The sequence below is a fragment of the Cavia porcellus genome, unplaced genomic scaffold (genome assembly GCF_034190915.1).
Source record: "Cavia porcellus strain 051 isolate PalLab524CR breed Dunkin Hartley unplaced genomic scaffold, mCavPor4.1 scaffold_10, whole genome shotgun sequence".
Taxonomy (NCBI): domain Eukaryota; kingdom Metazoa; phylum Chordata; class Mammalia; order Rodentia; family Caviidae; genus Cavia; species Cavia porcellus.
In genome coordinates this window covers 26,389,780-26,403,287 of record NW_026947493.1, presented here as the reverse complement: position 1 = coordinate 26,403,287, position 13,508 = coordinate 26,389,780, and the positions used below count along the sequence as shown (strand labels likewise).

At 49.0% G+C, this 13,508-nt stretch overlaps 1 protein-coding gene across 3 annotated transcripts in view; it reads right to left on the bottom strand.

Annotated features, from left to right (window-relative positions):
* Prickle2 (prickle planar cell polarity protein 2) overlaps positions 1-13,508 on the bottom strand; it is a 301,419-nt gene that overhangs the window by 35,414 nt on the left and 252,497 nt on the right. For all 3 annotated transcript variants that reach the window (XM_003480146.5, XM_005008292.4, XM_005008291.4), the window contains 3 exons: positions 6,576-6,689; positions 3,661-3,798; positions 1,547-1,750 (listed from right to left, as the gene is read on the bottom strand). In XM_003480146.5, the coding sequence (XP_003480194.1) occupies positions 1,547-1,750; positions 3,661-3,798; positions 6,576-6,689 (456 nt within the window). The remainder of the gene's footprint in view (positions 1-1,546; positions 1,751-3,660; positions 3,799-6,575; positions 6,690-13,508) is intronic.

The window sequence follows — 13,508 nt, the reverse complement described above, 5'->3', positions numbered from 1 at the left end:
CGTGGGGCATTCTCTCAAAAAGTTAAATTTAGATTTATCATATGACCCCACCAATTCACTCCTGGGTGTACACTCAAGAGAAAAATGTATGGATACACAAAAACTTATTCATGAATTTTCATAAGCAATACTTTATAATAGCTAAAATTAGAAACAAAATTGCCTATTAATTGCTAAATGGTTAAGCAAAAGGTGATATACACTTATAACTGTCCGTTATTCAGCCATGAAAAAGAATAAAGCACTCTATATACTATAGCATGGGTGAACTTTGAAAATGTATTAAGCAAAAAGCCTTCAGACATCAAAGGTTACATAATCATAGGATTTCTTTAAGGTGAAATACTTGGCATATGTAAATCCACAGAGTCAGAGGACACAGCAGAAGCTGTCAGGCACCGGGTGGAGGAGAATTTGGAGCAGGAGGTGTCTCCCAATAGATAGGGAATTTCACTTGGGCTGATAAAAGTGGTCACTAAAACTGAGTGAACCGCTTATCTTAGATGGATGGCTCTCAATGCTATGGAAACTATCTCAGTAGGCGAAGCCTTCAAGGTACATTTCACTTCCTTTAGTCATTGCATTCTCTTTGCCTGTGAAGAACATATTGCTTCGCTTCCAGCTGGGAACAGGAGGCATGGACGTGAAGCTGGGCCTGAATTCAAGGTTCCCGTTCCCTGGTTCTCTAGCATGTGACTCTGGCCACCAGAGCCCACATCGGTTGAGTGCGATCAGGTCCTTCCTAGAAGAGTGACGCTCTGGCAGCTAAGAGAGGCACCCACATCCTGGTAGATTCTGGCTGGACAAGGGAGCATTACCACTCAGAGTGCTGTTTATGAAGGTCACACAGATACAAAACGATCCTCTGGACAGGAAGAAACTGATTTCTAAAGCTTTCCCCCAAAAGATTCCTGCAGAAGTGGTCAGGGTTAGAAAATTCTGTTTCACTCCCAACTTAGAAAGCTGAGCCTGCATTTTGATATGTTGCCTACAGCCCGTGCTGGGACTGGCTTTTGGGGGAACGAGGCAGGGGTCTGTGTTCTGTGCTGATTTCTCAGCTGATCTTTCAGATGCTCTGGAGTGTCCACCTGTCTCCAGAATTTTCATTCAGAACTTCTGTAAGTGCTGGGGGGGGCGGGAATAAAACCCACCACTCCTTTTCTCCTCCTGTCCCACCAAAACTTCAACAAGCAGCACTCCGTTCCTGATGATTAAACCCTAGGCGTTAGGCTGATGTCTGCCTACAACTGCTCAATGAGCTGTTTAAAAATATAAATGTAAGAGTTCTGAACAGAACCCCCAAGGGCCGGTTGTATAAAGCTGGGCACTTCCCTGGCCATCCTAGCTGAAGTACTCTGCCTTCCTTGAGGCCACTACCGAGACATTCTAGCCATTGGGGTGGGAAGGAGCCCCTCTCTGGAAAGAGGGTGGGCAGCTGCCTGTGGTGTGCGCTCTGTGCAGGAGGCCACAGGGCATCGTGTGCAGGTGGAGCCCTGGCCAGCTGAGGGTGTGGGAAGGTGAACCGGCAGAAGGCAGGGGCTCTGACCTCGTCGCAGGCCGCGCAGCGTGGCTTCAGGCATTCCGCGTGATGCCTGCCACAGTAGATCTTCCCGTCTTGGTAAAAGTAGATCAAATCTACCAGGAGCTCATTGCAGACGGTGCATATGAAGCAGGGCGGGTGCCAGCAGACGCCATGGCCAGCGCGTGACGCGAAGACAGCAATGTCCCCGCCGTTAATCTGGCCTCCACACTGCAAGGCAGACAGAAACATCAGTCCCAACTCTGGCCAGCTGTCTGATGCTGTGCACAGGTGGCCAGCACCCGGTTATCAAGCATCTGTTCTCCCACCTGTCACTGCTTCATGGAGTGGCACGGCAGGTTCCTGCCACCCCCTTCCCAGGGCCTCCAGAAGATGGAGGTGAAGTGACAGACACCGAGGGATCACTAAGGTGAGAGGAAGAGACAATGTTCCGCAGCACAACGTGGGGCCCTGTGGGTGAGAGGCCAGCGTGGAAGGGGGTCTGTTTTGTCCTAAATATTCCCAGCGGCACACAGAGGCTTGGCAGAGACTTCTGCCACAGGGACAGGCTGGGGCGAGGGGGCTGCTCGGAGGAGGGCACAGGTAGGGTGTGTGAGCAGGGATGGGGCTTACACTCACCCCCCAACTACCACTGTCTTCTCCCAGCCCTTCAGGAGCACTGTTAGCACCTCTGCAGCTCCTTAGAGGAGTCTTACCTGAAGGGCACTGCTTTCAAGGCCAGGGTGGGAGAGCATTTCTTGAGTGTTCCTTTTGTACCCCCCACCCCTGCTCTTTTTGCAGAGTACCCTATACTGCCCAGCAAAGGGCAAAGCAGAATCACAGATGAGTCTGCTTAGGCTGGGGCTGCAATGAGTATGCTTGAAGGGTCTTAGAGGGAGGAATAAAGGGGGAAGAGGAGGTTTAGGGAGGGGTTCTGTTATCCTGTTATCATACTTCAAAGGAGGCCATAGCCTCATGGAAAAGTCTGTGGGACCAGAAATAAGAAATTGTGTTATGGCAAGCACCATTCCTATGGTTCACGATGACCTCAAAGAGCCAAACTGTACACAGAAGACTCCATTTAATTATTCCTGCTGTTCTACCAAGTCTAGCATCCCCATTACATGATGACAAAACCCAGGACAAGGAACATGGTCAAGGTCATCTGGTGGAAACACGAGCGGACTTAGGAAAAGTCCTTCAGCTTCCATGGCCTCAACACTATTCCATGCTAGGCCAGCACATGCCCAGGAGATGCCCAAGCTTTCTTCCCCCACTCACCAGGAGCCCATCCGAGGGTGATGTAGGTCTGAATTGAGGACAATGATCCTCATGTCATCAGGGCACTTTAATGGGTCCTGGCTCGGTGCTGCTTGAGGGAACACCAGCATCTCAAGGGCAGGCCTCAAGGATGCTTTCCAAGGATGAAGACCCTACTGCCACCCTTCTGGTGAAGAGATTCTCCATCCCACCTACTTGGGCCTCCTCATTCCTATTTAGTGAGCCAAGGACCCTCCCGCAGCATGTGCAAGTCCATCCAGAGTGCAGAGAGAGAGATGGCATTGAAAGTGGTAGCACTTAGTGCTTTTGGAAGCTGAGAGGTAGGCAGGGCCCAGACAGGGTGGGTTCCTGCCTTCTCTTCTTTCAGACCCTCCCCTACCATGCCCTGAGCACCATGTAGGAGAGTGGGAGAAAAATCAAATTCCCATTTGTTGATTCGGGGAGCTCCTGGGAGAATGCAGAGAGCTTCTTGCATTCAGATACAGAGCTCACAGATCTGAAAGACCAAGTGCCTCCCCTTTAAAGGGCACCATGGATCCCATGAAGATGTGGAAAGAATGACTGACCAATGGCCCAGCAAGCTCCTTTACCAAAAGCGGTCACTTCAAGATACGAATTTATCACATTGCTCCTCTGGTCAGTCTTCCAATGGCGAAGACAGCATCCATAAACTCTGACTATATCTTCCCTGGGAGCACAGTGGCCACCCTCCTCAGAGGCAGGACCTCTGGGCTGGCTGTCCCCTCTGCCCGTCGTCTGCTCCCTGCCTCCTCACTTCTGAAACTTCAAACCATCAAAATGAAAAAGTGAGTGTGAGGGTACCAGAACAGCTCTGTTCCCGCCCAGGAATGCACAGTCACCTGCTCACAAATGGCTCCAGTCATGGTGACAGGGAAGGGCCTGACATTCCCTCGGCCCAGATTCTCACGTTTCCTCTGATTGCTGAACAGCTTCAGCTCCCTCTTCTCCTCCTCATCCAGGGAGTTGCAGTATCGGACCTGGATACACAGAGCACAGTGGGCATGGGTCATACCGAGGGTTTCTCTGCTGCACCTGCTGCCACTGGGATTTACAGGCCTGTCCGAACTTTAATGGGCCCCAGCTTGGCGCTGCTTGAGAGAAGCCTTTCCCAAGACTGGTGACAGCCAAGGGAGCACCTGAAGTCTGGAAACAAGTCCTGGAGGCTGTTGGTTCTGCAGCTTCTCTGCATGCTGGCCTCTCACCCTGCTCATCACACCTGGTCACATCAGGAGCAATGGCTCCATGCTGGAAAAGTTAATTTTCTTCCAAGGCACAGGGACCTAAGGCCTTCAGCTATTTGTGCCCATGGAAATGATCCCTAGCATTAAGAATGGCACCAGCCAGTGATCAAGACTGGGGTCAATATGCTCATAGCTTCTGTCCTCCTCCTCCATTAGGAGGTGGGGACCTTGAGGCCTGAGCCTGTGAAGCTGTGTGACACTGTGGGAATACACTGAGGGTGTCTGGGTCTGTGTGGGGCTGTCTGCTGGGTTCCAGTGAGTGTGACAACATACAAATGGCATTTTCTTTCTTGCTAGACCAGAAACTCACAGAGTGAAGGCAGGGTCATTACAAACATTCAAATCCAACATTTTCCATTCTTGTTGCTTATTTCTGCACAGTTTGGCAACTGCACACATGCATGAGCAATCATTTAGTAATCCTAGATTTAAAAGGGACTTGCTTTAAAAAAAACTTGAATATATTATCTAAAGTGTATTACAACACACATAGAATGCAATAACTTGCAAAAAAAAAAAATGGAGGGTGACCATGAAAGTAGAGCACACAACCACATTGTTAGACTCTAGCTGGTTACTGTGCCTGCAGGGGAACTTAAATCTGAGATCCCTTGTGATCCTACTGGAGACTAGCCCAGGGTAGAGAGGTGTGAGATACTTGCTAGGACCAAAGCGAAATCTCCTCCTGTACTTAGTCACCTGAAGGCAACTCTCTCCCCATAAGCTCAGTTTTATTTTCACCATGTCAGTATTCCACACTAGGCCACATCACGCTGCCCTCTGGGGAATATGGCCCTAACCCATCTGCCATTCCGGTCTGGAGCAACCTGGACACCAGAAAGGGTTCCCCATGTCACGCTGATGATGTGTCACAAAGGTAGTTAAAGCAAAACCTGTCACCTAGGAGCGCTCTTCTCTAATCTGAAACCAGCTCAGCTGTGACTATCTGAGTGATCTTACTTGGAAGATCACATACTGACTATCTAATCACTGTTTGTCTCCAAAAGGGCAATGTCAATGGGGCTAATTCTTCTGCCCACTGGGTCCCTGTACTACACTCCTGCCAACAGGAAGTGGTCATCCGAATGTCTTCTCTTCACAAAAAGCACTGCTGATCACACACAAAATAAACCACTCAAGGCAGAGAAGAGCAGATCGCGTCCCACCTTCAAGTAAAAAGCTTTTTTTTTTTTTTTTTTAAATGCAGCATAAGAATATTAGACAGAGAACTGCAGTGACCTCTCTGGCCCAGGACACACATGGTCCCACTGCTGACATTTTAGCTGGCATTTTATGTGCGTGCCTTTAAAGAGAGGCACACCCCTCCTGCTTGTAAAAACCTGCATTTTCATTTCCAAATTCGCTAAACAGGGTGTCAGGTTACAATGTTTGCTCCTAGCTTTAAAGGAGAACACATTATTTATATGTGCTATGAAGGCTGATGTAAGCAGCACGTAAAGAGAATCACAGCTTTCCTCCCAGGGAGCTGCTTCAGTTTTTAAGTGTCATTCTTTCATTTATTTTCTGAGCTGAGGTGCACAGGAACTCCTGTGTGCTAGGCAAGTGTTCTACCACTGAGCTACACCTCCAGCCCCTAACATTGATTTCTGAGGCTCCCAAATGATCTCCTGTGTTGGAATATGGAAAGACATGATACAGAGCACTCCCTCACGTCCTCTCGGACCAGCCTGAGGACTGGAGGGCTGGGGAAATTGGTGCCCAGCTCTCTGCAGGGACTCCTTTTCTTTCAATTTAAAATTATACTCTTGTATCAAATGCAGTCTGAGTTAGGCGACACAATGTAATAGGATTGCGCATTTTTAAAAATCAGACAACTAAAAATTAATTTCCAGTTTACAAACCTGATGCCTTCCAGCACGCTCTTTTAAAAGAGGATGCTTACAAATTTCCATTTATGACCAATGCGATTTCAAGAAAATGCCTGTTCAGAGTAGCTCCCGGGTTCAGAAGGAGGGCAGTCCGAGAGCCAAGTTTTCCAAGGCACAGATCCTAACAAGCCAGACTTCACTGTGACAGAAATCCCAGATGTGCGGAAACACTGACATGGACACATAACTTCCCCCGCAGTGCAATGTGGGAAAGCTGCATATTTCTTTAATATGAAATGAAGCCGCAAACTTAAGAGACTCACAAAGTTTTTGCAGGGCTCGCAATGACCCAGGGAACCTCAATCATCTCCCCAGCACACGCAGGCAACCAGCAGGACACATCCTTCTTCCACTCAGAAACCTAGGGCCTGAGTTTTTAACTTGTACCCTGCCAGGCACAGAGGCTAATCCAGTCTTTAATGAGGCTATGGCTTTTGGCCACACTCTCCAAAAAAGTGTTGGTCTGTTTCCTTTGGCTCTAAATTAAGGAAACTAAAAACCTAAGAGAAATTGCCAGAAGTTTTCTCCATCAATCTCACTGATCACAGTTCCCTGACTGTAACGAAGGGCACCAGGCACAGAGCTCCAGGAACTGGCTTCCCAAGCCCCTCTGCCTCTCCTTACCTCATTGTCGTGTGGTGGCAGCTGGTGGAGGAGCTGCTTGATGCGCAATTTCTCTCCAGGGCTGTTGACATACGGAACTTTCTCTTCAGGGAGGCAGCTGTAGTACTGGTGCACCTGAAAGACAAAGTACACAGAGACTCACCCACCACTCTCAGTTTGTGCCCACATCCTTCTCCTGGGGTGCAGATTCCCCCAAGAGGAGCCAATCCACTTCCACTGCTCCTGCGTTCCTGCGTTTCCTATGACCAGCTAGGAACTCATTTTGAAGAAAGAGCCAAGCTAGTAACCCATAACGTCAGGGGCCTCCCGTATCAGGAAGGGAAAAGGAAAGCCATCAAACTTTCTTAGCAAAGGAGAAGTTTGCGAACATTCTGGGGAAGCCAGGGGACGGGGCTTCCCTGGGACTCCCTCCCAAAAGTCGCTTTACCATTTTCTGCAAGTCTCCAGCATTTTCTGCAAGTCTGCCAGTCTCTTGGCACCTCCCTAGCCAAGGGATATGTCAGCGCCTGTCTGGGCACTGCAGTCACAGCTTGTCTCTGGCGCTGGCTCGGTGGACTGGGGTGCTCAGCCTCCACCTACGTTAAAAGCCCTTAGGTTCTGAGCCATCCACACAGCAGGAAGCAGCTGACATCCATCAGAAAAGGGACTCAGTAATTCGGGGTGCAGAGCATGGAATTCAACGTCATCCACATGAGGACTTTTGCCTCCTCTGATGTTCCTATTTGTGACTGTTAGGATACAGTCCTACACTTTCTGAGCCTTGGTCAATCTGAATAGTTGGGGAAAGCACCAAGCATCTGATTTTGCCAAAGATCAAAACAAAGCTTTTATCACCCAGCCACATGTCAAATGAGGAAAAGGAACAACTGACCAAAGAGGAGGTATGTTATCATGCAGGATAAGCAGAAATAAAAATTCTGATAACATCATGGGAAAGACTTCTGAGTATCTCTTTCTTAGTGCTCTGAATGGCTCTTGGGAAACAAGGCACTCATTTAACGACCGGAAGAAGGCAGAGCTGCAGGCTCCGGCTCCATCCTCTTCATCACACTCCACGCACTGGTCTGATTCCCTGTGTTTGGGGAGAGCTCGGGTATGAACACATGCTCTGGGAATGCTGGGGTGAAGAGTTGCAAAAGCTCTGTCTACTTTGATCTCTAGAAACTAAGTCATGAGTGTTAGAAGAAACAGCAGGAAAGGGCTTGTGATGACAGGGCCTTAAAAAATGTGAATGCCATCTTTATTTTCTTAGACCAATGATGGGAACCATTCACCATCATGTCCTATCATCCTCCAAATCAAATCCCAAAGGCAACCACAAACAGACCTTCGACCCAGACTGGCTGGCTTCATTGGGCAGGGCCCTAGCAGCCTATCTCCAGAGGTCCCTGGCCAGAAGCCACATTCCAGATGAGAAGGAACAGTTCTGGGTTTGCAGCTCATGGATTGCTTGTACTCCTGGGAAAAAGCAACAGCCCACGTCATAAGTTGGTTTGGGATTAGGAACTGGTTATTTGCTCCCTTGGGACTGGCCTGCTTTTCCTGGACTGTGTCTTCACAGTCCCTGGAGCTTCAGCTTCTTGGAGCATGAGGCAGGTATGAGGAAGCAGGATGGGTCTCTGTGTCTCAGGGAGTAGGCTTTGCCTCCCAAATCAGAATACTGCTTGTAGAAAGGCCATGTTCCAACATCACCCTATCATCCTGACAACTCTGACTACAATCCCTGAACATCAAGAACCACTGTAACACAGAAGGAATCACTGTTGATGCTTGAACATGCAGGGTATTTGGTGCCTGTCTGATCCTCCTCCTAATCACCCCTCATTTCTGTCACATTCCTCTCTTCACTGGCCAGCACAGTTGTCCTGAGAGCCCTTCTGAGCTAGCACCTTGAACTCAGCCTGCTGTGATTGTGTCCACAGCTGCTCAAGTTGGAACCCTCTCTGCACCTGGCACAGCACGGCAGACAGAGTTGGACGTCGGGCTGTGGCTCTGGCATCTCCCATCTTTGCACTTCTGGGTAAGTTACAGAGCTGTAGGAATACTTATCAGACAGGATGAATAAGTGAGAGTGGAGGCCAAGCAGGTGGCCCTTAAGCACGGTAAGTAACATGAATACCTAGCAAAAGTAGTATCTGGCTTGGCCTCATCCAAATGGAACATTCCAGATGCTTCTTGGCCTTCCTTCCATTTCAGATGCATGTTAATACTGGTGCTGTGCACAGTAGGACCAGGCTGTGGGCAACACCACCTCGGCGAACCAAGAACAATACACTGCAGGAAACATAATGACACTAAAACTTGCTTTGTTTCCAAAGGAAAAAGACAAATTATTACAAAAGCGTGTGCTTGGTTAAGAGCCCCAGCAGTACTGTAGGAACTCAGGAGGAAATAGAACATGGTATGATGACAACTTTACAGGTCCTGAAAATATTTACTCCAAGCAGGTCTGCAGGATGTGTCAGAAGACGTTCGTGGGGAATGGTGTCCTGCGGTTCTGCCCTGGATGAGGACATACCAGGCACACTTCCCTGGAACAAAAGGATCTGAACATGATATGCTGTCTTATGAAAATTAAATAGCTGAAGGTCTTTGTGTAAGGTGTCACGCCCTCACAGGGAAGCTTGGCGGCAACTTCAGTCAGTGCCAGATGGATTGCAAGAATTTTACTCAGTGGGCAAATACACTCTCTCTAGCCAGGCCTCGCCCAGCTGAAAAGACCGAGCTTGTTAGAAGGAAGTGGATGGTTGACACCACTTCTGCCTGTGCCCAAAGAGGGAAGCTGGGGACTCAGGGACTCTGCATGTGGGAAAAAAGTGTGCTTTTTAAAAAGTGGGCAAAGTACTTTAGGTAGCAGTTCTTCAATGAACTGCAGCTTGCACGGGAATCCTGACTTCTAATTCAGAAGTCCAGGCTGCGGCCGTGTGATTTGCCTTTCTCCCCACTCCAGGCCCTGCTGCCGCCCCAGGAACCGTGCTTGAAGAGTCCTAGAGAATCATCTCATCACTTTCCCTCAATAACCAACCTGATGCAGTTTAAGGTAATGATGAGGGTTTTTCTCTAAGAAATCCAGGAATTTTAGAGGTTGGGAAAGAACTTGCTGGAACTTGGTCAATTTTTCAGGTGTCTCTTCCTGCACCTAGATAGATGGTTAAACAGGGAGAGTCCACCAGGCCCAGTGAGAATGGAAAATGCTATGCAAACTTAAGAGAAGTTAGGACTCACACAGCTGGATGGGAACATTTTCTACATCAGAAGCTCTCCTGGTTGATGTCAAAATCAATTGTTCTCCATTGTCTACATGAAGAAAGAGACTAGTGAGCTATTTGTTTACTGAGTGGCTCTTAAGCCTGAGTGTTATTATACACAGTTGTTTCACAAGCGTTTCTGGCACCCAAGAGCTGGGTATTTCACTCACTGACTGAATTTCACAAAATTCCACAGGGGCAGATTCACCTTTCTCCTTGGCATCCTCCCCCTGCTCCTCTGTTCACTGTGGATTCTTGGGCTTTATTAGGAAAAAGACACTGGCAGGAAAATGAAGAAAGGCAAACAAACAAACAAACAAATAAATGAACATATGGCTGACCACAGAAATGGTGACTGTTCCCTTTCTGTTTGTTGTAATGTCATATCATAAAGTGCCCCAATAAATCCAAAATGAACTTACTATGAGTAAAACATGTTCCTGGCATTCATCAGTCTTCCCATGACACTCCGGCCTCATGGGGTCACCCAGCTATGGCAGAAAAGGCCACGTCCACTTTCCATTTTTCCTCAACAAAAATACCATAATTTTATTCAGTGCCCCAGTGTGGCTGACTAAGAACAATATCTCTACTTCCTGGTAGCCACACATGACTGTGAAGAGAGTGTGGCTTGTGACACATAAGACGTGACTTGGGAAGAGCTCTGCTGGGGAGGCCAAGCGGCTGGCAGAACGAGTCCCTGTCTGCTCATCCTTCCTTCCCCCATCTGAAAGGCAGGCTGGATTGCTGGAGCTCTGGCAGCCCATACTGTCCTATGGTCACCTTAAGAATGGAAGCTACGAGCTGAGGACCAGAGGACAGAAAGTTAGGAGCCCTGTCTCTCTGATTACACCCCAGAGCCACCAGACCAGACCTGGACTACATTTCCTATCTTGAAACTTCTTGCACCAGTGAGAGAAATAAGGGATTTCTTTGTTTACAGTCTGTATGACTGAAGAGTGAATGCAACATCTAAATGATGCACCCACTGGCCTCACATACCAGCGTCCTCCAGCGTTACCCCAAGCCCTTAGTGAACACTGCTGCCGTTTTCTCCCTTCTGGGTCTCAACAGAGCCTGCATCTCTCAAACACCTTCCCATGTGCCAGGGCACACACAGGTTCAGTGGGGAGACCTGACCTGAGGTGACAGGTCCTGAAGTTTACAGGACCTGTCGGTTTACAGCAAAGCTATCTCCACCCAGCGAGTAATGAGAAGACCAGGGCCTCTGTCTCACGTTCTCCCTCGCCTGCAGCTTCCGGAGCCTGCAGCTCTGGCTCCTGGGGCTCAGTTTGGGGCTACATCTGTAGGGGAGAGGGACAGGCAGATGCTGCCCCAGTGGGTGGCAGGTGCTGGGCTTCCTGGTTCCCACATAGGAGTTTGGGGGCAGCGGGGAGGTGTCACATCCACCAGAGTGGGGCGGGCAGAGACCTTGGAGGGCCTGTTTGCTTGCTTAGCCCCTTCTGGCCAGGATTTCACTAACTCTGCAGCAGAAAGGTGTGGCAGAGAAGCTTGGAAGAGGAGAAATCCACCAAATTGGACTTCTCTTTTCCTCCAGGAGGCCAGCATTATAATTTTAATTGGCTTAGTCAGGAAGTAATTAAGGATACAACAGTCTAATACCTAATGCCTAAACAATGTTTCTCTCATGCTGAAGACTTCTGCAGGATTAGGATCATGCTCAGAAATGAAAGCCCATTTGGGGTATTTTCAGAGAAGAATCTTTGGAATCCCTTTTTTCCCTTGTCCCGCTGTCTAATGCAGCGGCAAATCCCATCAGGTGTAGGCCTGACACATATCCAGAAGCTAGAGCTGCTGCTTGACCACTCCCACCTGACCGCCTGAGTGGGAAGTTGCCATCTCTGGCACCACCTGCTCCTCCGATTCCATGCCAAGGTCCTGCCTGGCCCAGCGTCCTGGCCCTTCCCTGGGCAACCCAGGGCAGCACCCCTTGGCACATCCTCCAGGCCAGGTCTTCTCACAGTGTCCTCTTTGCCGTCGCCGGACCTGGAGGCCTCTGTGCCTTCCCCACCCCTCCCCCAAACAGTCCCATGAGCCTCACTGTCCCTGGCCTCCATTGTGCATGGTCATCTTGCCTGAGAGGACCTCACTGATGACCCTCATAGAGCCAGGCCTGCTTTCCCAGCTGGTTGCCAGGGCTCCCATCGAGCCCAGTGACTCTGACGGGGTCTGGAGGTGCTGGGGGGCGGGGAGGGACACATTGGCATGGACTGGATGGGGCCAGGGATGCCGCTCAGCCCCAACAGCAAGTTTGCTCCGATCAGAGTGTCAGTGGGGATGGGCTGGGTACAGCCAAGGTGTGCTCTTCTTGAAGGACTTAACAGCTGCTGGCTACTTGCTCACGGGCTGTCTGCCTTCTGGAATGTGAGGGCTGGGGACTTTGCTCACTGTATGCTCCCACAGCAGAGTCTTGCACGCCACAGGCGCTCTCCAAATGTTTGTCGAATGCCTTCAAGTTGTGTTCAAACCTCCATCTTTCTACCTATCCGATTTATCAAAGGATTAGACAGACGCAGCAAGAGAAGACATGAGTGAGACATCAGGAGGAGCTAGAGCAGAGTTCGCTAAAGCTTCTCTTTCTGGTTACCTAACACTGCTGGTGCGGAGCACGCAGAGGACACAGTCAGCAGGGAACACACAGAGTCACCATCAAAGGGCATGCTCTCTCAGGTGAGAAGACACAAACACTTCTATCTCAAGCCAGAACTTTTTTTTTGCGGTGCTGCGAATTGAACTCACGACCTCACGCTTGCCAGGCAAGTGCTTATGCTGTCGAGCTAAATCCTCAGTCCAAGTCAGAAAATTTCTTTCAAATTAATTTTTCAAACACATTAAGAAAAACAGTGTCATTTCCCTTAACAGCCGAGCAGGTGCTACAACTCAAAATCAGGGGTTTCCTGCCCCCGTGCCTGTGAGCGCTCACGCTCTTCAGCACTTTGCGGTTTTACGTTCCATTTATCACATGAACCTTCGATGTTTAGTTAGAAAATACTTTCCATTTAGGTTGGACAGCCATCTGACAGTTATTTATTCTGTGCTGTCTTCATGCAAAGGTCCCAGGAGAGAGAACAGAGAGTTCAAACACTTTCCGGGTGGCTACAAATACCGAATGAGTCCCCACTCCAAGTTTACCAAAACACACAGAATGTCTATGTGCACTACTCAAAGTTTACAAGTTGCTTTTTTGGGGGGTGCTCTTTCAGTATAGCCTTCAGACAAAATACACGTACGTGGCATGTGTACGCGTGTATAACACACATGCCAAGCAGGGCAGCTGCTTTCTGAGTGAGTGTTTAGATCTGGAATTGCATGCCGCACTGGTTGCAACCGCTGACCTCTCTACCAGGCATACTGGGCAAACTCCTCCGTCTCTGACAGGCGGCTATCTTCACCTTAAAGCAGGTCTCCAGAGTAACATGGTACCGTGTGACTTGCAACAATCTAGTACCAATTTGTAACTGTCTTTGCCATGGGTAGAATTGTATCTTCTCTGCTCTTCCTATGTTGCATCCCTAACCCACTTATGTGAGAGTATTTGAAGATGAATTTTTTCTTTTCTTATTTTTTCTAAATGTAGTCTAGAACTTACTACATAGCCCAGGCCAGCCTTGATCTTGCGGCAATCCTTCTGCCTCAGCCTCCCCAGTACTGGGATTACAGGCAT